Source organism: Pongo abelii, chromosome 3 (genome assembly GCF_028885655.2).
Source record: "Pongo abelii isolate AG06213 chromosome 3, NHGRI_mPonAbe1-v2.0_pri, whole genome shotgun sequence".
NCBI lineage: Eukaryota > Metazoa > Chordata > Mammalia > Primates > Hominidae > Pongo > Pongo abelii.
Window position 1 is genome coordinate 177,737,317 of NC_071988.2, and position 22,778 is coordinate 177,760,094.

Here is a 22,778-nt window from a genome sequence, read left to right on the forward strand (position 1 = left end):
TATAAAATATATCTAAAAGGATATATACAATAGCATCTATAGTTATTGTGATTTGTTTTATAAATTGCAGAGAATGCGACAGGGTACTCCTGAGAAAAAAAAAAGAAAAGAAAAATGAGCAACATTTTGTTTTTATTTAGCTGTAACTGAAGAAATGTTGTCCCAAACTTTTTCCCTTTTGGGTCTGGTCGCCGTTGAGATCGAGTTTGCCCTTTGTAAGAGGGCTCATTGCTTGCAATTTCTTAACCTAAAAAGAAAAGGAAAATCTATACTTTCATAATGTGTTTGCCTGTGAATAATACTTTAGAAATGTAGGACTTTTTTACATTATAGATATTAGCTCACAATTACGATTACTTCCTTAGAATGAATTCCTAGATTTGCATTTAAATCAAAGAATCCACAAAATTTTAGGGAATTTTTATGCCTATTGTCAATTTATCCTTCAGAAAGATTAATCAAAATAACCCCTCATCAGTGGTATTTGAGATGCCTCTTTTTCAGTACCTTACCCAATTTAATATTGTAACTTTTTTTTTCTTTTTTTGAGACAGAGTCTCACTCTGTCACCCAGGCTGGAATGCAATGGCATGATCTCAGCTCACTACAACCTCTGCCTCCCAGGTTCAAGCAATTCTCCTGCCTCAGCCTCCTGAGTAGCTGGGATTACAGGCATCTGCCACTATGCCCAGCTAATTTTTGTATTTTTAGTAGAGATGGGGTTTCACCATGTTGGCCAGGCTGGTTTCAAACTCCTGACCTCAGGTGACCTGCCCGCCTCACCCTCCCAAAGTGCTAGGATTACAGGCATAAGCCACTGCGCCTGGCCTGGTATTGTAACTTTATATATTTGCCATTTGATGGTTAAAAATGACATTGCATTTATTTTTGAATATGAATCTCTATCATTTTATTTCCCATTGTTTTAAAATAGTATTGTAATCTTATTTGATAGTGCCAGCTTGCATGGCTTTCAGGTTGTTCACTATACAAGTGTGCTTGGCTGAGAAGGCAGAGCCCACAAGTGCTTTTTTTTTCTAATTCTACCAAAAAGACCATATAGGATACTGGGGAACTGATACCAGATTTGTAATTTTACAATGATTATTCAATCTTCAAATTTTATAGATCAAAGTCCAGAAATATTTTCCTATTTTAGACATATGGAGTATTTGCATATATGTATTGAATTTTTGTAATTAATCTTCTAAATGCAGTATTCATAACTCATTTTTTATATTTAGGTATTTTTATTAAACTGAAATGAAGACAATTCATGCCATTTCCCCCTTTGATATCCAGGTTATTCAGCAAAGAAATGAAGAATGTGATCATACTCAATTTTTAATTGAAGAAAAAGAGTCAAAAGAAGAGGATTTTTATGAAGATCTTGACAGATTTGAAGAAAATGGTACCCAGGAATCACGCATTAGTCCATATACATTCTGCAAAGCTTTTCCTTTTCATATAATATTTGACCGGGATCTAGTGGTCACTCAGTGTGGCAATGCTATATACAGAGTTCTCCCCCAGGTAAAATGACAGCATACTTTCTTGGGGCCTGAGACAAAAGCCCATAGAAATACTACTGTTACAGGCAGGCATCCATTCATTTAACTCTCTGACTATGTATTAGGTAATATGCAGTTTATTGTAAGTTACACAAATTGTTTAATTGCGAACTAATTGTATTTGAGCATACTACAACTTTCCCTAGGACAACTATTTTTTTATAATAATCACATACAGAAACAGTAGGAATGTTATCTAAGAATAGTATACTTGTTTCAATGAAAAAAATGGATAACTTTTTAGTAACAGTCAACTTTCACATGTTTATTTATTCACTGAATAAAAATATTCATTGGATATCCACCATCTGTAAATAGCTTTAAAAATCAACTGTTGATAGTGTTAAGGGAAAAGGGGGATTTTAAAAAGCACTCACTAAAACACAAAATGATAGAGATGATCATGGATTGAGTAGAAAAAGCATGAAAGGAAGCAGTTGGGATGATGATGAGAACCTACTATTGACTTCTATGACAGATCCATTGGTAAAATCCTTTATTCTTACTCTTTTTTTCTTAAATACTAACTTTTGGAGTTGTATATGGCATATATTTAGAGATACTTTTTGCTTGTAATTAGAGACTTGAAAATTCAGGATTAGCCTAATTGGATCAGGTGAAATGGAAGCAGAGTAGTGTGCTGTCCTGGCTCTGGTATTGACTCTGCCTGTCCCTTACTGTATGACCTCGAACTTGTTACTTCACCTCTCTCAGCCTGTTTCTCTTTGTTCTGGCATGAGGATAGAAAGCATATGAAAAACACTTCGTTCATTGTAAGCAATCAGTGTTACCTATTGTTTTCACTTTTAGCCCTCTAGATAAATATTAAGAGAGTGTTTGCTCATGTTTTTGGTATTTTAATTTCATTTCAAGCCATACACATTCAACATATCACTGTACATTTTAAAAGATAAATTTTCATTTTTTCTTCTTCTGAAAATGCATTGTAAATTTGTGCTAGCTTACATTTGAATATTAGTCATCTGAATCCATATCAGATTTCATGTTCTTGTAACTATTTAATGTCCATTTAATCACTGAGTTGTATAGATTGAGATTTGGGTTCATAGTTTAGCTAAATTTCCCTTGAATTATAATAAATATAATTTTCTAGTTTTAAATATAACTGAGCTGATTTAATCAAGTGATTAATATCAAAGTATAAAAACTATTTTAACTGATGAGATACTCTTTTTGCTCTCTATCTACATTTTAGCTCCAGCCTGGGAATTGCAGCCTTCTGTCTGTCTTCTCGTTGGTTCGTCCTCATATTGATATTAGTTTCCATGGGATCCTTTCGCACATCAATACCGTTTTTGTATTGAGAAGCAAGGTAATCAAGATATTATTTCATTAAATGTGAGAAAGGTATGTTACAAATTAGAAGTATTCAGGGGGGAAAATTATTACATTCTCTGAGAAAGTATAGAGAGATAAAACCCAGACCTCAAAGGAAGATCTATTTAAAAGGCAATAACATTGATTTTTGGTTTGCCTGAGGAGCAGTGGAACTCTATCAACTGATTAAAATTAACAGAGGTAAATTTTAGAGACTGTCTTTCTGAGACAGCCTTGTTTCACATCAAAAAACCAACATCTTTTACTCCCTGTACAGCTACAGTGCCTTATTTTAGAAATCAGTACTAAAAAGGATTTTTTTTTTTGGAACTTCGCTCAAAACCACTTATTTATTCTTTCTTAAATTGTCTATTGTTCTTAGTAGTGTTTTTGTGGGTGAATAAAAGTGATAAAATATTCACACAGTTGATAATTTAGATAGTGCTGGGATCTCACGGTTTCTGTTCTTGGGATAGATACAGCAAAAGTCAGTTTCCTAGAGTACCCATTGAATCCTTTCTGTATTCGGAACTGACTGTTTCCAGCTGCTCTATGAATACAGGGTGGGAGAATGGGGAGGCTTGGCTTATTCTTTGAGAGTCTGGTAATGTATGTTGGAACCATACCGGAAAATCAGGGGGATAAAAAAGATTCACAAAAGCTTGAAATAATTATGTGAAGAGTAGCACAGTTACTGTCCTGAATTCAGAGGGAACAGTCACTTTTCTGCAGTGTTGCAAGGTAGCCACTAGGCTTATTACAGGCAGAACTCTGACAGAAGGCCCTCTCCTGTTCTAATGATGCACTTATTCGGCTTTGTGGTTTGGTGGGAAATGAGATATGTATGTCCTTGTTGCTGAATTCTTAGGTAGGCAGAAAGGCATTCATTAATGGTTGTATCTTGCCTTTTCAAGGAAGGATTGTTGGATGTGGAGAAATTAGAATGTGAGGATGAACTGACTGGGACTGAGATCAGCTGCTTACGTCTCAAGGGTCAAATGATCTACTTACCTGAAGCAGATAGCATACTTTTTCTGTGTTCACCAAGGTAATAATTTTTAGATTAATTATAATGGCTATCATTACCTATCTTTAGCTAACAACAAATGCCACAATATTTTATTCCATTACATTTACATATTCTCTGAGGTGTAATTAGATTTTACCGCCCTTGTTATATATTACTTTATAACAAGGATAATCTTATTTAATATTTGCTAATAAACTCAGAAGAAATCACATACTCTATGTTATTTGCCATGTCTTAATACATTTGTGGAGTGTTTAGGCCATTACACCATGGGATAAATAATCTGCAGTAAGCTAATTCTATACTTTTGAACCTTCAAAATAGGCATTATGTAGAAAAGCGATTTTGTAAAGCAGCTAATAAGATGGTATAATAAATACATTGGTATATTTGACACCAAAAATTATCTTTTCTATAGTATGTTAGCAAAAAATCTAAAAGGTCTCTTTCTGGGTTTGAACTATTTTAAATTAAAAATATTTACCTACTCTAATCCAAATACACTGTTCCAAATATATTATTCAATTAAAATGTATGTAAAATGTGATTTTTAATAAACATCAGAGAAAAATAAAACTATAGATTGTTGTTTTCCAATTTAGGAAAGCATTTTACTAGGAGATACATGGGAATTCAGAATATAAAAATTATGTCTAAATTTGCTTCAGAACAATAGAAAGATAACTGTGGGGATTACTGTGAGCTGATATTCTGTGTATTCATAAGTTTGTATAAACAAAGTGAATGTGCATTATGTGGTAACACAGTCAAGAAGGCATGTTTTGGTGAGCTATTGGTTAAAAATTTAATCTGAATTCCACCATGATCACTTTTCACTTAAAAATGTGATCTTAAAATTTCTGAAAAATATAATAAACTTTGTAACAACCTCCTGTTACATTATTACTATTGTATTATACATTACATAACAATAATATATAAGGCCAAATAAGAATAATATATTGTTGGCACAGTGGCTCACACCTGTAATCCCAGCACTTTGGGAGGCCGAGGCGGGTGGATCACAAGGTCAGGAGTTCGAGATCAGCCTGGCAAACATGGTGAAATCTCGTCTCTACTAAAAATACAAAAATTAGCCAGGAGTGGTGGTGGGCACCTGTAATTCCAGCTACGAGGGAGACTGAGGCAGGAGAGTCGCTTGAACCTGGGAGGCAGAGGGTGCAGTGGGCCGAGATCATGCCACTGCACTCCTGGGCAACAGAGCAAGACACTGTCTCAAAATAATAATAATAATAATAATAATAATAACAGTTAATTGATAAGTATATTTAAGATTAATTAAATATCATTTAACTATAACATATAAGAATAATATATCAGATAATATAAGGATATGGATATCTTTTCCCTGAGAAATAAATATCATGAAAATAAAAGAAACAAAACTAAGAAACATAAACCCTTTTTAAAAAAATTAATAAGCTACACTGATCTAAAGATGTCCCATCTGCTATCAGTAAGTGTTTTCTTCTTCTGCCTCTTTACAGGTTGAGCTTAGGAGAATGTCAGCTGCTCATTAGGGGCAATTTCTATTTATGGAAAGAAAGGTTTTCTTCAGAAATAAAAGCAGAAAATTTGGAGTTTATTTGTTAATTCCCATAGGCAGATATTGGTCACCCAGTGAGAAAATTGCAGATTGTCCTATGAGACATGCTTAGGTGTGTAGGAAGATTTGTACTCACACTACATAAACAAAAGATCAAGTAAAAGTAGTTTTACTTGTGAAATAATTCTAAGATGATTAGTTTAAATTTAGAAAAAACTTAATGGTTCATTAAAATAATGATGTAGGACATTTTTAGAACCATGAGATCTTTATGATTTAAGTTTTGTAACTCAGTATGAGCATTTTTGACCATTCATTTTTGAACTTACAATCATGTTTTTTCTCTGCTTATGGGCAGGTCTCGTATACCTTTGGCCGATGATCTGGCCTCTTTCTAGATGTGTCTTTTTCTGCAAGTGGACTTACATATCTATTTTAACGAAATTAAAAGACACCATGTATTTCATTAGTAAAATCTTTGATTGTTTTATTTTCTTTATAGGTATGCTAATTTTTGTTTTGCTTTATGAACATTGCTGCTGAGAATATATTGCATTAATCCAAAATTCTGCAAAGTCACCCGTCTTAAAGAATTTTGGATAGGATTAATTCAAAATTCTTCAAATTATTAATCCCAGATTCTCCAAAGTCATAACTAAATTTTTTCATTTTAGAGTAATTATTATTCAGAGTTGCCAGAAGTAATGACGTTGCATTAAAAAAATTCAAGCCAAAGATATAACCTTATGCCATTTTAACCAATTAGGTTTTGTTGTTGTTGTTGTTGTTGTTGATGTTGTTTGAGATGGAGTCTCGCTCTGTCACCCAAACTGGAATGCAGTGGCATGATCTCCGCTCACTGCAGCCTCCTGCTCCCAGATTCAAGCAATTCTCCTGCCTCAGCCTCCCGAGTAGCTGGGACTACAGGCGCTAGCCACCACACCCAGTTCATTTTTGTATTTTTGGTAGAGATGTGTTTCACCATGTTAGCCAGGCTGATCTTGAACTCCTGGCCTCAAGTGATCTGCCCACCTCAGCCTCCCAGAGTCCTGGGATTACAGATGTGAGCCACTGTGCCCAGCCTCAAAGAGTACATTTTTAAAAAGCAGTTAACTTTTTACTTGTCAGATCATCACTAAAATAATAAACATTATTATGTTGTTGGAAAAATGATACAAGTTACAATGATGATGCATAAAATTCAGCAGGATTGAATAATGTTTCAAATAAATGAGAAAAATTTGTCAAAGAAAAAGAAGACATGAGAGCCAGAAGTAAGAATGACATATAGTCTTAGATACATAAATTACATGCTGAGGATGGGTCATAAACGTGGTTGGGAATTTTTACTCATTGTTTCCAGAAGGGAAAAATAACCAGTTACAAGATTCATAGAATACAGAAAGCAAAATGAAAGTTTCTCAAAAGAAGCATTATTATTCTTGAGAAAGAGAATAAAGATAGATTTTTTTCCTCTCCTTATGATGGTAAAAAATTTGAGAATAATAAATTTCAGCCTGTGTTAAATACCTCAACGTTTATCATAGAGATGTTTTCTACATGATCGTTTCAATTTAGACTGATGGCACCAAAAAGTGCAACCTGGCAAAAATGCATCTCAAGTTCACTGCTTTTTGGTAGATGCTTAAATATCTAAGAGAATAAACTCACAATCTTTGTTCAATTCTCCATAATTCTATTGTCTTCAGCCTGATGTTTTGAATGGTAGGAGGTGGCAGGATCAGATTCCTTGACAGAAATCAGGATTACATTGTCATGTATACAAGTTGAGACTGATCTTGCCTCATTTCTCCATATGACAGTGTCATGAACCTGGACGATTTGACAAGGAGAGGGCTGTATCTAAGTGACATCCCTCTGCATGATGCCACGCGTGATCTCGTTCTTTTGGGAGAACAATTTAGAGAGGAATACAAACTCACCCAAGAACTGGAAATCCTCACTGACAGGCTACAGCTCACATTAAGAGCCCTGGAAGATGAAAAGAAAAAGACAGACACGTAAGAATGTAACGCTTGGGGCACTACTGTTATTCATAACATAATGTGACTCTACTATATTTAAGATTGAGAACCAGACTAAAAAGCCATGTGACCTGTAATAGCTCTGGTGTAGTAAATAAAATCTTTCACATTGCTTTTAAAAAGAAATTATGCTTAAGGAAATAAACGAGTCTTAATGGTAGTGGAAATATATCTGCTATTTTTAGAAGCCAAGTTGGAATAATATAAGCCAAAATATCTTTTGGAAAATCATGAGAATAACTCAAATTCAAATTTAGTTCAAAAATTAAAGTTTAACTGTCATTTATTCATGCATTCTTTCATACAAGAGTTATATATTGACCATCTTCAGTATGCTGGGGGCTGCCGCGTGCAGAGAGCTGCTCTGCACAATGAACTTACCATTGGCCATTACATGTTTAAAAATTTTGAATTTAGGATTAGAAAGAAATGAATCTGACAAATTGAAATATCATATGTAATGACAACAATTATATCTATAGTGACATACATTAGCAGAAATATCAAAATATAAAACATTTCTATGAGTGGTGGATTAAATTATGAAATATTGAGCAAGGACCTGAAAGATAATACTTCATTTTCAAGAAATGTATTTAAATAAGTACATAGCATGCATACTACTTGGCCTTGCTTTCATATGCTAATTAAAAGCACATCACTGACATTTATAAGCTATTTTACCCAGGTTCTTTTGTGTTCGTTTTTTAATGTTCATATAAACATTTGGTGGAGCTTCTAAGACCTTAGGACTAACGTTCAAAGTCACATGGGTTTGTAGATTTGAGTTACTCAATATTCTGTTCCAGCTGTTTGTATTAGAAAATCATCTAGGTTTCATTTTTTTTGTATTGTGACTCAATTTGCTAATATTTACATTCATGATAAATAGATAAATAACCAGCACTATAAATAATATATCCTTTAAATTATGACATATCCAGATATTTTGTACTGAAAAAGCTCTTAATTCACTTTTTTTCCTAAATTGTCAGCTTAAGCAGAGTATTAGCTTCTCTTTCTAGACCAGGGGTCCAAAACTGGGAGTTGCTGGAAGTTAAACAGCGGCCTTGTCTTTAATAAGAGTAGCTGATAAGTACTTATTACAGAACTACTTCTTTGTTTGGATTCCCCAAGGTGGGTTTCACATTCAGGAACTATTTGCACCATTTCGAGTTACTGTGCTTCAAAAATCCTTATATTATTTTTTAGATTATTAGATTTAGAATTTGGTTTTTGTAGATATTTGGGTTTCAAGGTGATGTCATCAGAAACCATTTACTATTAATTTTCTTTAAAGCTAAGTAGTTCTACTGTTCATACTTACTATTCAAATATAGCTTTAATATTTCATAAAACATTCAATGTTTAAAAGTTGAAAATGAAAGACTGGAGAAATTCTACTATGACTAGGAAAAACATTGAGAGCTCAGCTCCATTTTGCATATTTAAACTTCCCACATATGCCCTTTTGCTTTAGAGCAAAAGGCAGGAAGAAGAAGGCAGGAAGGCCTCATTTGTTCCTCTTCAGTCTTCCAATCCAGAGCCCATAGGTCTAGTTTCTGCTTCTTTCCCTCTAAATTCATCAGCTGTCATCCTCCTCCTGTGTGCTCACAACATTTGTCCCTTAGCATGATCCCCGATGTCACCATAGTAGTCTCAGTTGTATCTAAAGAAATACAATATTTTATTTTCTAGACCAGCTTTCCACTGGTTTTATCAGTTTCTTCTATGGAGGAGTGAGGCATGAATGAGACTGGGGAGAAATTCTGTTTCTTTTAATATTACTTACCAAAAATAGAGATATATTTCTTATTCTAAGAGGCAAACCTGTTTCTATTATTGTGCTATTCATACCATGTTTTAGGTGCTGGTAATGACAATCTTCATACTGTGACTATCATAACAGCAGGGTCAGAATACAGGACTACAAATGAAAACTTTGATTTTCTATTACCAGTCTTTCTGTTTTGTCTGTTTGCTTGGCTTATTTTGATTTGGTTTGAACTAGTTTGGGCTTGCGAATGTCTTATGTGATTAGAATGAACAAAGAATTTATGTTTTCTGTAAATCCTTGCTTATACATATGGCTAATATTTGATGCTAATTTTAGAGGATGTCCTGCTAGAATCCAGGCCTTTAAAGTACAAACGACATTGATGCTGTGTGAAAAGGACAGCAGAAGCACCAAAGGCTTTCCCAGCATTTCTTACAGTGGCTTTCTCCTGATCCCACTGAACAGATTGCTGTATTCTGTCCTTCCTCCATCTGTTGCCAATGAGCTGCGGCACAAGCGTCCAGTGCCTGCCAAAAGATATGACAATGTGACTATCCTCTTCAGTGGCATTGTGGGCTTCAATGCTTTCTGTAGCAAGCATGCATCTGGAGAAGGGGCCATGAAGATCGTAAACCTTCTCAACGACCTCTACACCAGATTTGACACACTGACTGATTCCCGGAAAAACCCATTTGTTTATAAGGCAAGTCTTCTTTATCGCTGACTGCAGAGCTATCCAGAGGCTGGCGTTCTGAGCCTCCCCTCCAGAGGCCATGTCATCACAGCTCTCTGACTCCAGCACTGCAGCCTTGAGCACAGTGAGCCTCCGTGTATTCACTCTTTACCATGTTCTTAAATAATTGCCTCTTGTTATAAAACTGTCTCTTCCTTGTAACCACAATGAATGTTTCATGGAGTGGGTGATTCCCGGGTTAAAATGAAATGTTCACCATCTTATTTGCACTTAGGCTAACAAATCTGGACAGGCTGTTTATCACATTTAGTATAAACATAGCATTCATTTTAGTGCTCTGCAAGAGACATTTTTACTGAGATATATAAATGCTTTGTACAGTAAAGAAGTCATGGAGCATGAGAAGGACTCAGATTTGCATTTAGATAACATCAACTTGAAGAAGATAAACATTTATAAGGCGTTTTTGCCCTTTGTTTCATTTAGAAATAAATAGAATATTGGAAAAAAGAAGTCAGTGGAATAGTGCTACATAAAGGCAAGAATGTTAAGTAAACCATCCCTAGGTATCTGGGGTAATATAACTACACAAGGACTATTTATTTTATAGTCATTTTCTGAGGTACACTGTAGCATGTGGTGAGCACATCATAAAAATAAATGATTAATGACCGTGATAAATCACTGAACTTGAAATGGTGGCTCTCCATGCCATCAAGCCATCACTGTTTTAGGTAGAAATGTAAAAAATTATTCTGAATTATAAAGTGATCTGAGGTGAGAAATTAATTGCTTACTAAAGGAAAAATAATTCTGTCTGTACCCGCCCATCATCAAAGACCCCAAGTGTCCATCTTGTGTAAATTGTAAGTAATTGCAAGGTTTCATTTTGTTGGAGTTGAATATATTAGAATTTTAAGAGAATTAAAGGGGGAGGGAAGCTTAAAGTTGCTGGTTGCCTTGAAAAAATAAGTTTTTTATTAGGGTAATAAATGAAAGTCTTTTTTATGCTAACCAGTGAACATCTAAATATATGTACTGTTAGGTGGAGACTGTTGGTGACAAGTATATGACAGTGAGTGGTTTACCAGAGCCATGCATTCACCATGCACGATCCATCTGCCACCTGGCCTTGGACATGATGGAAATTGCTGGCCAGGTTCAAGTAGATGGTGAATCTGTTCAGGTTAGTAAATGAAGTAGATATTGTAATAATGGTGTGTAAACCTTTTTGAACAATTGATTCATATTGTTGTCCAGCAAATCATTAACGTGTATAAAGAAGGGCATCTTGACAACAAAGACTATAGTGTTTCATCCAGCCCACTGTACTACATTCTTTCATAGACATGGAGATTTATCTACCTGTTTGAAATTATCTAGTCTGTTTCATGTACTGAAAGTCATGGGGATGAGAAAAAAACCTCTTGTACCTTCTAGTTTACTTTTTAAAATCTCTTTCATGTCTCATGTAAGTTACTAGATTCACATCTTTGAAATCTTCAGACTTCAAATGTTTCTCTTGAGATAGGATATTTCTCTGGGAGACAGAGATTTCATGGAGGGCTTTTGAAGTTGTCAGTAAAATGCTTGAAATTCTTATAGAGATCTCTTATGATGTTATATGATGACTCTACATTATTCTGTAATATAAAGTAAGCAAAAATTCATGTGTTACAGAAACAGAAAACCAAACACCACATGTTCTCACTCATAAGTTGGACACATGGACACAAGGAGGGGAACATCACACACCGGGGCCTGTTGGGGGTTTGGGGGCAAGGGGAGGGAGAGCATTAGGACAAATCCCTAATACATGCGGGGCTTAAAACCTAGATAATGGGTTGATAGGTGCAGCAAACCACCACGGCACATATATACCTATGTAACAAACCTGCACGTTCTGCATCTGTATGCCAGAACTCAAAGTAAAATTTTAAAAAAATTCATGTGTTAGTGATCAAAGTGATGGAAGCAAAGCTTTCTTTTTTGCAGATAACAATAGGGATACACACTGGAGAGGTAGTTACAGGTGTCATAGGACAGCGGATGCCTCGATACTGTCTTTTTGGAAATACTGTCAACCTCACAAGCCGAACAGAAACCACAGGAGAAAAGGGAAAAATAAATGTGTCTGAATATACATACAGGTGAGAGAAAATGTCTTGGTATTGACTGATTTGCAAAGAAAATGTGTCTTTGCATGTGGTTTAATTCTCTGGGAGATTTTGTTGCTTTAACAGAGTTATCACCTTCACTCTTCCCCACTGCTTATAGAATTGTTTACTTTTTATTTGAGAAGATTGTGTCATTATTTCCATTTTATATGATTTCACATCATCTTAGGAAATCCTGATATGATCATTGTTTCTAAAGCTTTGAGTTACCTTTCAGTACAACTTCAGCATTTGTTCTTGCCATCTTGGTTTATAACATGATACATGTCACCTTCTCTATAAAACTTCTGTATACTTCTCTCTCTACTCCCCTTCCCTTGTCTTTTAGATGTCTTATGTCTCCAGAAAATTCAGATCCACAATTCCACTTGGAGCACAGAGGCCCAGTGTCCATGAAGGGCAAAAAAGAACCAATGCAAGTTTGGTTTCTATCCAGAAAAAATACAGGAACAGAGGTATGACTAATCAAAGTGTAATTTGTGTACTTAAGACAGAGTATAAGTATGGAAAACTAAAGCATAATCACTGAAAATGTATTTCATTTGAAAAGAATTCTTGCTAACAGAAATTAACTTTTAAGTAAAGCAGTGGAAATAATTGAACATTAATGAGCCAGTTACAATCATAAGTACTTTTTAGGGGATATTTTAGTGACTTTTGTCCTCTGATGCAATGAAAACCAACAGACTGGATTGAGAAGGCTGCTTTTTTTCTTGCTGTTGTGGTTGTTTTGCTCTTCCTCTGTAGTCTGGCTCAAAGGTAAGTGGGCTGTGAGGGGCTCCCCTGACCCCTTTCCTCAGCTCTCTAAGTTGGCTCTGAGATCACCAGCATTGTTAAATAAGGGCTGTGGTTCATGGGAGGTTTCTTAACCATGAAGCTTAAGATCCTTTTAAGGGGCAGGCTATCTTTCTATGGAGTGATTGGGGAATTTTGGAAATCCTAGTCCCTCATGTGTTTCTCCTAGATAGATGAGTGATTTTTTAACTTGCTAGAATCTGATTAATTCCTTATGGAAGATTTAAGTTCTTTCTAATACTGTGGTTATACTCCAGGCAGAGTCCATGTGCTAGAATGGACTTCAGAACAGTGGCACATCCAAAGTGGAATCACACCTCTCATAGAGGCCTTGCACACACTAAGATCATGCTAGCCTCTTCCTAGCCTTTTGTAAGGTGTGGCATCAGAAGCAAGTTTGATACTTTGTTACCCTGTTATGTATTGTTTCTTCATGGGGGATAAGACTACAGGCTCATATTTCTCTTTTAGTATGTATAAATTCTCTAAAAATGCTTTTAGAGCATAACAATTTCTAAAGGGAATAGAATGCCAGGGTTTGAAATATTTATCTTCTTTCACCTGGTTTAACATTAAATCATTTTCCTATGAGGTGGACATGCTTATTGATGTTCTTCTGATAAACTAAACTATAATTACCTCAAACATTGGTCATCTTAGTCGTGCGGTCCTGTTTTTCCCAGAATTATGGTGGGAATGATTTACAGAAACTGTAGATGTGAATGTGGATCACACTCTCATAAAGAGAAAAATATATTTAATTGATATTACAAACCTCATTATCACTGTAAATCAATCCCTGTTTTCTTCTGCTTTTTTAAGGAAACAAAGCAGGATGATGACTGAATCTTGGATTACGGGGTGAAGAGGAGTACAGACTAGGTTCCAGTTTTCTCCTAACACATGCCAAGGCCAGGAGCAGTTCTTCCCTATGGATACAGATTTTCTTTTGTCCTTGTCCATTACCCCAAGCCTTTCTTCTAGACATATCTCTCACTATCTGTTATTCAACTTTAGCTCTGCTTTTTATTATTTTTTAGGCTTTAGTATATTATCTAAAGTTTGGCTTTTGATGTGGATGATGTGAGCTTCATGTGTCTTAAAATCTACTACAAGCATTACCTAACATGGTGATCTGCAAGTAGTGGGCACCCAATAAATATTTGTTGAATTTAGTTAAATGAAACTGAACAGTATTTGGCCATGTATATATTTGTATCATGGTTTACCAAATCTGTTTAGTGCTCCATATAAATGTATATGTATATTTTAATGACTATAACATGTAATAAAGTTTATATCATGTTGGTGTATATCATTATAGAAATCATTTTCTAAAGGAGTGAATTCTAAGTTTTAGGGGAAAAATGCAATTTATTTTCAGACTCCCAAAGTAAGAATTAATATATCATGCTAAGAAAATAGTGACTATTTTGAAGTATGCTACTTCCCTTTCAGAAATATAGAATACACATTTCTGTTATTAAAGTATTTGATTACTAATTCAAATCATGTGGCAATTATAATTCTTCTAAAATGCTATCATTTGTAACTGTATCCCCTGTATTAAATCTCATTAACCACAGGCAGCTGTTACAGAAAGCTGCATTGTTTCACACTGAGCTGTTACATTAGTTCAGGCTAAATGTTGGGAGCTCCAACCACATCCAAGAATAAATCTGGAAACACACTGCTGGGATACTGCTGTTAGAGCCCTTCTTGGCCTCGTATTCCCAGAAATGAGGTCCCTTTCCTTAGCTTAGAAGAATGTGATTATATCCAGGACATCATGTTCAGAAAACTTAGTTTAATTTCAGCATAGAATGCATTACTGTTGGAATAATTGGCCTCTAGCTCTTAAATGTCTCTGATAACTTATTAATATCTATCTTTATAAAAGAGTGCAACTACTTTTGTGTAAAAATGTTTGCCTTTAAATTTAGTATTTCATATCAGCACATTGATATATGTATAAATGTTCCATGTTAATGTGTAAAAGAATCTGTAATAAATTATTTTTTTCACTTGTCTCTCTACAGTTTTTATTTCAATAAAAAAGATATTAACATTATTTTTCATTTTATTAATGCCATTATTTTGTAAATACATTTTACAATTTTGCCTATTTGCTACCATAATAAATTTTCACTGACTCCTCATAGACAGCATATTCTGAAATGCTATATTTCTTTTTAATACCAACAAAGTGACAGGAAATAAAGACTGGACATGGAAAGGGGAAACAGTTAAATATTGAATGTCATCAGCTTATTTAAAGAGCTCTGAATCATTCAGGGATGATAGACATGTACACAAGTAATGAAAATATGCAATATTCATAATGAAGAAATATATTCAAATACAGAAATAATACTTGGAGAAAGAGTAACTTGAAAGAAAAGAGGTGAAGTGGGGTTAGTTGTTATGCCTATTTTGGAGGGAGAGTTAGGAATACTCAGAAACTACAGTGACACTGTCATCTTCCCAGAATCCAACATATATTTATTTAGCATCTACTTTGGGTAGGCACAGCTCAAGATATTTGAGATGTGTCATTGAACAAAACATCTCTGCCTTTGAATACCTCATGTTCCAATTTTTACATCTTGCATGTTTTTAAATCTCTACTTTATTCTGCCAACACACTTCTAAGTCCAGGCACTCATCATGTGTAACTTGAACAATTGCAAGATCTTCCCTACAAATCTATCTACTTCCTACCTTTGCCACCTCCATTCCACACTCTCAAATTGCTGCCAGAGTGGTCTTTTACAAATCCAAATTGCTCTCCTGCCTGCAGTCACTTAAATGCTACTCATTGTCTGTACACCTTAGCAAAGCATGCAAACATTGTCACCTTAACCAGCCTTATCTGCTAGTTGCTACCTTTGTAATTCTATGCCCTGCTCTGTCTGAATACCCTCTACCCATACTCTGCTGCAAATTCATTTCTTGCAAAGACTCAGCTCAATATCCTCTCGTTGGAAATTTCCCTGTTAGGAAAGTTTAGCTTCCCCTATTGTCCCAGGATCTTTACAATGGTTCACATATTATCTGTTTATATATAGGATTCCTTATTAGGCTTCAAGTTTCTTATGGCTAAAATAGTTCCTCTTTCCCCAGATGTTCCTTGAACCTTCCACAAAATAGGCACTTGACAAATATTTGTTGAACAAAGGAATGGAGGGAGCAGCCTCTTCGAGCAGTGGGGCTAGAAGCCAGATTTAAAGGGAATGAGGAATAAGAAATGAGATTGGAGAAAAGAGGAGGCACAAAAATGGCACCGTTAAACTTGTGCTTAGAAAAAATCATGCTGACATTGGTGCAGGGGCTGATTTAGAGGGAAAGAGCCTGGTTTAAGGTTGGCATTAGGGGGCTACTGTACTTCATGCATAGGCCTGCTTTAAGGTGATGGCAGGACAGGAGGCTAATTGAAGAGCAGTCAAGATTCACATTAAAAGTGCATAATAACTCACAGGCCAAAGGGGATGAGAAGGTTAGGGCCAAGAAGAAAGCTTCTGGCTTGCTTAGTGGGTAGTTGATGGTTCCATTACACGTGGTGGAGGATGTAGAAAGGTAACTGAGCTTAGAGGAAAGGTGCCTAATATTAGGCATGGCTTTGAAGTTCTGGTGAATACATTTTTAAAAAACAATTATTTTCAGGTAGCATTAATGTGTGGAGAGAATAGAACTTTTTTTTTTTTCCAAGTTGGCCCAAACTGCTTTGAATTTCCAAACAACCTGTTACTAGCTCCATGATATTGGTAAAGTTATTCAACCTTTGTGTAACCTGGTTAGGTCATTGTAAAGACAGAGATTATAATAACCACTCACTAGAGTTGTTGGCAGATCAAATTGAAATACGAAGAAGTCAGAGGAGTTGAAACTTTGGCTTGCCATTTCAGGAAGACTAAAAGGTAATCTAAGAAATGCAAATTTACAAATCTTTGGTAACAGATATTGTTATAGTTGAATCGTGGACAGCACATCATGAAAAAACAGGAGGGTCAACAAGAAAAATCAATGAACACATTTATCTTTGCCAGTTATTGAAACAAACCCAATGAAAACCACCAAAAAATTAGAACCAAATGTTGTGAAACGATAACAGTTTATCAGTTTGAACTGAATTGTTTTAAACTTTAACAATTAAATACCATTTTAAAGGTATATATTTTTAATTATATAAGTTATATATTATATATTTATGTATTTATTATATAGTATATATTTATTATATTATAGATTACATATATTGTATGTATTTCAGCACTAATTCACTATTTCATTCAGTTTAAATCTGTATTTGATTCACCAAATGATATGTTCTATTTCCTTTGTCATTGAAAGGAAAAATAATTTGCTTACCTCCCTCATAGGTTTCTTTCTTTTTTTTTTTTGTACCACCCTCACTAATGGTTTATAGAACCTCTAGAGGGCAGCAGAGAATGCTGTTTGTAATTGAAATCTGAAAAAGAACTGAAAGGACACAGATTCTCTCACAGGAGAGAGTTCATCTTGTCTCCTAGCTGTCACTTCCTGTGTGCAACCTTGAATTCACTCCTTCCACTCTTTCTCAAGTTCAAAGGAATATAATAAAAATAATTATTTCTACTCATTATGACCATTTGTATAGCATGAAATCTATCCACACGTATCTTGTTCTGAAATGTCACCAAAATATTTTCTGCTAATTCTGCAGGAAGGTAAAACATTTGCTAAAACAAGCAATTTGTAATAGGAACAATAGTTTTGTACAATATTTTTATGAGTAAACTAACTTGCTTGTAGCTCATGTTAAAAGTTATTAAATACAAATAGGATACTATTTACTTACAAGGCTAAAATTGGAAAAAAAATATTTTACATTAATAGAAAATGCTTTTGTGATTCTTCCTTGCTACTTATACCATATCAGAGAGGAGAAATATAGCGCGAATTAACAAAACAAAATTTAACAAAAAACAAAGCACTATACAGAGAATCAAGAACCTGAGTCCAATTCTGGTAAGGAAATCTTTTGGCCTTTACAAGTCACTTAACTTTACAACTCAGTTACCTTATCTGAAAAAAAGGAGCTGGTTAAGGTGATATCCGAAGTAAATTATTGCTCCAAAATTCCATCATTCTGTTGGTAACAATTCCAGGGTTTTTGTATCAGAAGCATTCTAACCAAAGTGACTCCATCTTTACAGAGGCTGGGTAAAATGAGGCTGAGACCTGCTGGGCTGTGTTACCAGGACGTAGGGCATTCTTAGTCACAGAATGTCTACAGTTAAGGGAATAGGTTAATAATGTTTACTGAACAGACCCAGGACTTAACAGACCCAGGAAATGTCCAGGTGTCCCAATATCTTAGGAACAAATGTGTTCTTAATTTAAGAATATGTTTTGCTTTAAAGATAATAATACAGATTATTGTAGAACAGTAGTTAAGCAAATACTCAGCTGATAAAACACCAGGCAGTAAAGAAGCAGGCTGAAACTCACTAAAACCAAGATGGCAGTGAAAGCCACCTCTGGTCATCTTCACTGCTCATTATATGCCAATTATAATAAATTAGCAGGTTAAAAGATGCTCCTATTAGCGCCATGGCAGTTTACAGATGCCATGGCAACATCGGAAGTTACTCTATCTGGTCTGAAAGGGGGAGTAACTCTCAGTCCTGGGAATTCTCCACTCCTTTCCTGGAAAACTCATGAATATTCCACCCCTCGTTTAGCATTTAATCAACAAATAATCATAAGTTTACTCAGTCCAGCAGCCATGCCACTGCTCTATGGAGTAGCCATTCTTTTACTCCTTTACTTTCCTAATAAAGTTGTTTTCACTGTACTCTGTGGATTCACCTCAGATTCTTTCTTGGATGAGATCCAAGAACTCTCTCTCGTGGTCTGGATCAGTACCCTTTTTCAGTAACTCTTGTGCTAGGATTTTGGCCTGAACCTTTTGGGAATACAGTCTAAAGTTTTGACAATCTAGTAGTGTTGAATAGATCAACTGAAAGACTGAAAGCTAACTTCCAAGAAATAAACAAATCTGAGGTAAACACCTGGTGAGGACTTTTCACTCCAAGCTAAAATCAAAATGACTAAGGTCCTGATTAGTGTATAAGAGTATTAGTGTTATGTATTTCTACTAAAAATGTGCCCTATAATATTTAATTATGTTAGCTAAATTTAAGTGTTTAATAAACAGTCACATTCTTGATGACCTGAAAACAAAGAGAGAATGTATGTCTCTATTTCAATTATATGTATTCACACAATTGCTGTGGTACAGTCTATCCCAAATAGGGCTTAAATATAGGGGCCAGGCATAGTGGCTCACGCTTATAAACCAGCACTTTGGGAGGCCAAGGTAGGTGAATCACTTGAGGTCGGGAGTTTGAGACCAGCCTAGTCAACATGGTGAAAATCTGTCTCTACTGAAAATACAAAAATTAGCCGGGTGTTGTGGTGGGCACCTGTAATCCCAGATACTTGGGAGGCTGAGGCAGCAGAATCACTTGAGCCTGGGAGGCGGAGGTTGCAGTGGGCTGAGATCACCACTGCACTCCAGCCTGGGTGTCAGAGCAAGAATCTGTTTCAAAAAAAAAAAAAATTACAGATAAGAAATATCAGTGAGTATTACATATAGGTTGGGGTTTTTAAAATGTTATTCTTATGAAATATACTTCCCAATTATGTAAAGTAGTGACCACAGTTGCTTACCAAATAGTTTTAGATCATTAGGGGGAAAGGAGTCACATAAAATTAAAGTATTAACTTAGAAAACACTTTTAAACTGTTGTAAGTACTGTCCCTTTTGTGGTTTTCTGCATCATATGAGTAAATTTCAATATATTAATAATTTTTATACACCCATGAATATAATACCATCATATAGTTCTGGACAACAACAGTACCTAAATCTGACACTGTGACTACATACAGTTTTAGATGTACTAGTACAAATAACGTAATCAAAGAGATTTTGTTTATTTTTGTGTAAAAATCATTACAATCTAAGGCAGGCATGGGTGAAACCAGTGACTGAGTCCTCTGCTCCCGGGCAACTGGGGCTCTGAAGAGGAGGGGTCAGGGGAGTCCCTGAGAAGTTTGTGTCCTGGAATCCAAGACAATGTGAGGGCAGGGCCTGAAGAAAATACAAGTCTCGGGAAATATGTAGATTTCAAATTGATCTGACAAAAAACCCTAGTGGTCTGTCCAAAGAAGCCAGTAGCCAGAAGAAGCATTACAGACAGTTGGAAGCATTATGAAGTTAAGTGTGTCTGGTGTTGGAAGCCTTTTGCCAGTGCTAGTTTGTGTGTGCAGTGATGATTTGGGCACCTGTTTAATAATTGTATATCCTCAATCGTAAGTATTGGACAGGATATTGAATAATGGGTGGTTGCAATTTCTTAATGTGTTAGTATAACTATTTTTTCCTCTAAAGCACAGTGTTTTTAAGTCTGTTTAGAAAACTTCCAGGCGCGGTGGCTCATGCCTGTAATCCCAGCACTTTGGGAGGCCGAGGCGGGTGGACCACGAGATCAAGAGTTTGATACCAGCCTGACCAACATGTTGAAACCCCGTCTCTACTAAAAATACAAAAATTAGCCGAGCGTGGTGTCACGTGCAGGAGGCTGAGTCAGGATAATGGCTTGAACCCAGGAGGCGGAGATTGCAGTGAGCTGAGACAGCGTGACTGCACTCCAGCCTGGGCGACAGAGCAAGACTCCATCTCAAAAAAAAAAAAAAAAACTGCAAGGGTAATGTCTAACAGCATGGTTTAATGGGAATACACTGTGAGGCCCAAATATAAGTCACATATGACATGTGGATTTTTAAATTTAAAAATTTCTAGTAGCCACACTTCAAAAAGTAGAAAGAAACCAGTGAAATTGACTTTAATAATATGTTTTATTTAACTCAGTATAAGCAAAATATTATCATTTCAATATGTAATACATTTAAAATCATTAATTAAATATTTAAAATCAGTGTGTATTTTAAAATCAGTGTGTATTTATACACTTTAAAAATCAGTGTGTATTTTACATTTTGCAGCACATCTAATTTCAGACCAGCCACTTTTCAAGTGCTCAGTGGTCTCATGAAGCTAGTGGCTATCATATTGAACAGTGCAGGTCTACATATACAGGTTATTGATTGGATCTTTCATCCAAAACAATCATCTTAGATACTTGATTGTTTTGTTTCCTCCTTACCAGAAAATTGGATCAACCTTGTTATTTATAAAAACAAAACAAGTAGCTGAGTAGTTGAAGTGGTCATTAAATTAAGAAAAAAGAGTATAGGCAAGTTTATACTTTTTATTCTGATTTATAAGATGTAGTTTTGAATAGAGTGTTTCTTTTGAACTTTAACATTCTATATACTACAACATAATATAAATGGTGATAAAAAGAGTATTAAAGGAAAATGAGTTCTATATGAGGTATTTCTCAAACAACATTTACAGAAAAGAAAGTGTACTATTTTATAAGTTGCTAACATTAGCAACTTCATGATTTGAGACGATAAAGGATCTTACATTTTCACCTGACAATTCTTTTGCAGTCTTTTAATAAGAAGCAATTATAAAGCACTAAGAAGCACCTATTATCTTTTGACAAAGTTAAGGCTCTTTATAAAGATCTAGTTCATCAGTCAGTTACCACCTACATCGTATTTCTTTGTTTCATTTGTATTCCTGTTAAAGGTTGTTCTTTCCCTGTCAACCCAACTTACTCTTTTTGCACTTGACAGTAATATTACCAAAGTATTAACTGAAAGAGAATTATGCAAAAGTTGACTACCAAAAGATTTGTACCCTTGAATACACATGAACAATTTTCACTTGATTCGTGCTCAGTAAAGTGTATCAGAACGTTCAGAACCCTTCAGACCTCAGGAGGAGCAAATGTTCCTGTGACACTGACCATATGTCTTTTTGTGAATTTACCAAAAATCCTTCCTGATTCATGAATGTTTGAAATTCAAAACTCATTGTATACAGCTTGTTGGATTTCTTGACATGTAAAGCACTTTTAAAAAGAGTTATTTTAAAGATAGTGTTAATACTATAGTAAAAGTTATAAAATTTGCTTTTAAAATATATATTTCTTTAAATATTGTGCTGTATTATAACTGACCATCAAACAACAGACATGAGAGTTGAGATAAGTGGTGACCAGATCCCTGCTGCCCTCAGGCTCACAACTACCAGCATGGCAATCAGGGAACAATCCTACAGTCACTGCAAGTTCAACGGTGATTTGAACATTTTACATGTTTAATCCTTTCAGCAATTTATTAAATATATACTCTTATTATCGACTCCATTTTACTCATGAGGAAACTGGAGCACATAAAGTTTGAAGAACTGCCCAAATGTTAAACAGAGAGTGAGTGGGTAAAGCCAGTATCCATACCCAGAAAAATGGATTCCAGGGCCCAAGCTTCCAACTAGGCTGCTCGGATGCATCTCATAACAAAATAAGCAAGTGGCTGGCAAGTCGTGTACATCTGTTGGGAGTTTTAACACCGGATGAGTGTGTGTCGGGTAACAAAGTTCTAGTCAGGCAAGCAGGCAAGGAGTGTGAAGAAGATATGGCAGGTGGTATTGGCCCTAAACTTTACGACTAACTCTGAACAACAGGATGTGGAAGGCTGGGGCACAAGCAGTGGGGGCTGAGGCAGGGAAGGCAAACATGTTCCCCTAAAGATGGATCACAAGACAGCAATTATAAAGTCTAGACCCGGAGAACCTATATGTTGTGCAGGAGGAAAAACAGTT

At 35.3% G+C, this 22,778-nt stretch overlaps 1 protein-coding gene and 1 long non-coding RNA gene across 4 annotated transcripts in view; one reads left to right on the forward strand and one right to left on the reverse strand.

Annotated features, from left to right (window-relative positions):
- GUCY1B1 (guanylate cyclase 1 soluble subunit beta 1) overlaps positions 1-17,055 on the forward strand; it is a 50,201-nt gene extending 33,146 nt beyond the window's left edge. The window contains exons 6-14 of one of the 2 annotated variants that reach the window (XM_024246279.3): positions 1,303-1,533; positions 2,788-2,904; positions 3,824-3,957; positions 7,330-7,527; positions 9,665-10,031; positions 11,068-11,208; positions 12,018-12,172; positions 12,528-12,654; positions 13,817-15,064. In XM_024246279.3, coding sequence (XP_024102047.1) covers positions 1,303-1,533; positions 2,788-2,904; positions 3,824-3,957; positions 7,330-7,527; positions 9,665-10,031; positions 11,068-11,208; positions 12,018-12,172; positions 12,528-12,654; positions 13,817-13,840 — 1,494 coding nt within the window. In that variant the 3' untranslated portion in view covers positions 13,841-15,064. Of the gene's footprint in view, positions 1-1,302; positions 1,534-2,787; positions 2,905-3,823; positions 3,958-7,329; positions 7,528-9,664; positions 10,032-11,067; positions 11,209-12,017; positions 12,173-12,527; positions 12,655-13,816 lie in introns of both variants that reach the window. The other variant, XM_002815242.6, reaches the window with a different exon arrangement.
- On the reverse strand, positions 114-18,503 carry LOC129059117 (uncharacterized). 2 transcript variants are annotated; one of them, XR_008524829.1, is made up of 4 exons: positions 18,485-18,503; positions 18,054-18,263; positions 7,450-7,498; positions 114-247 (listed from the first exon to the last, which is right to left on the reverse strand). It is a non-coding gene; the product is annotated as an uncharacterized LOC129059117 (long non-coding RNA). The 2 variants fall into 2 exon arrangements; XR_008524828.2 differs by lacking the exon at positions 18,485-18,503 and having other exon boundaries at positions 18,054-18,376.
- Between the last annotated feature and the right edge of the window lie 4,275 nt (positions 18,504-22,778).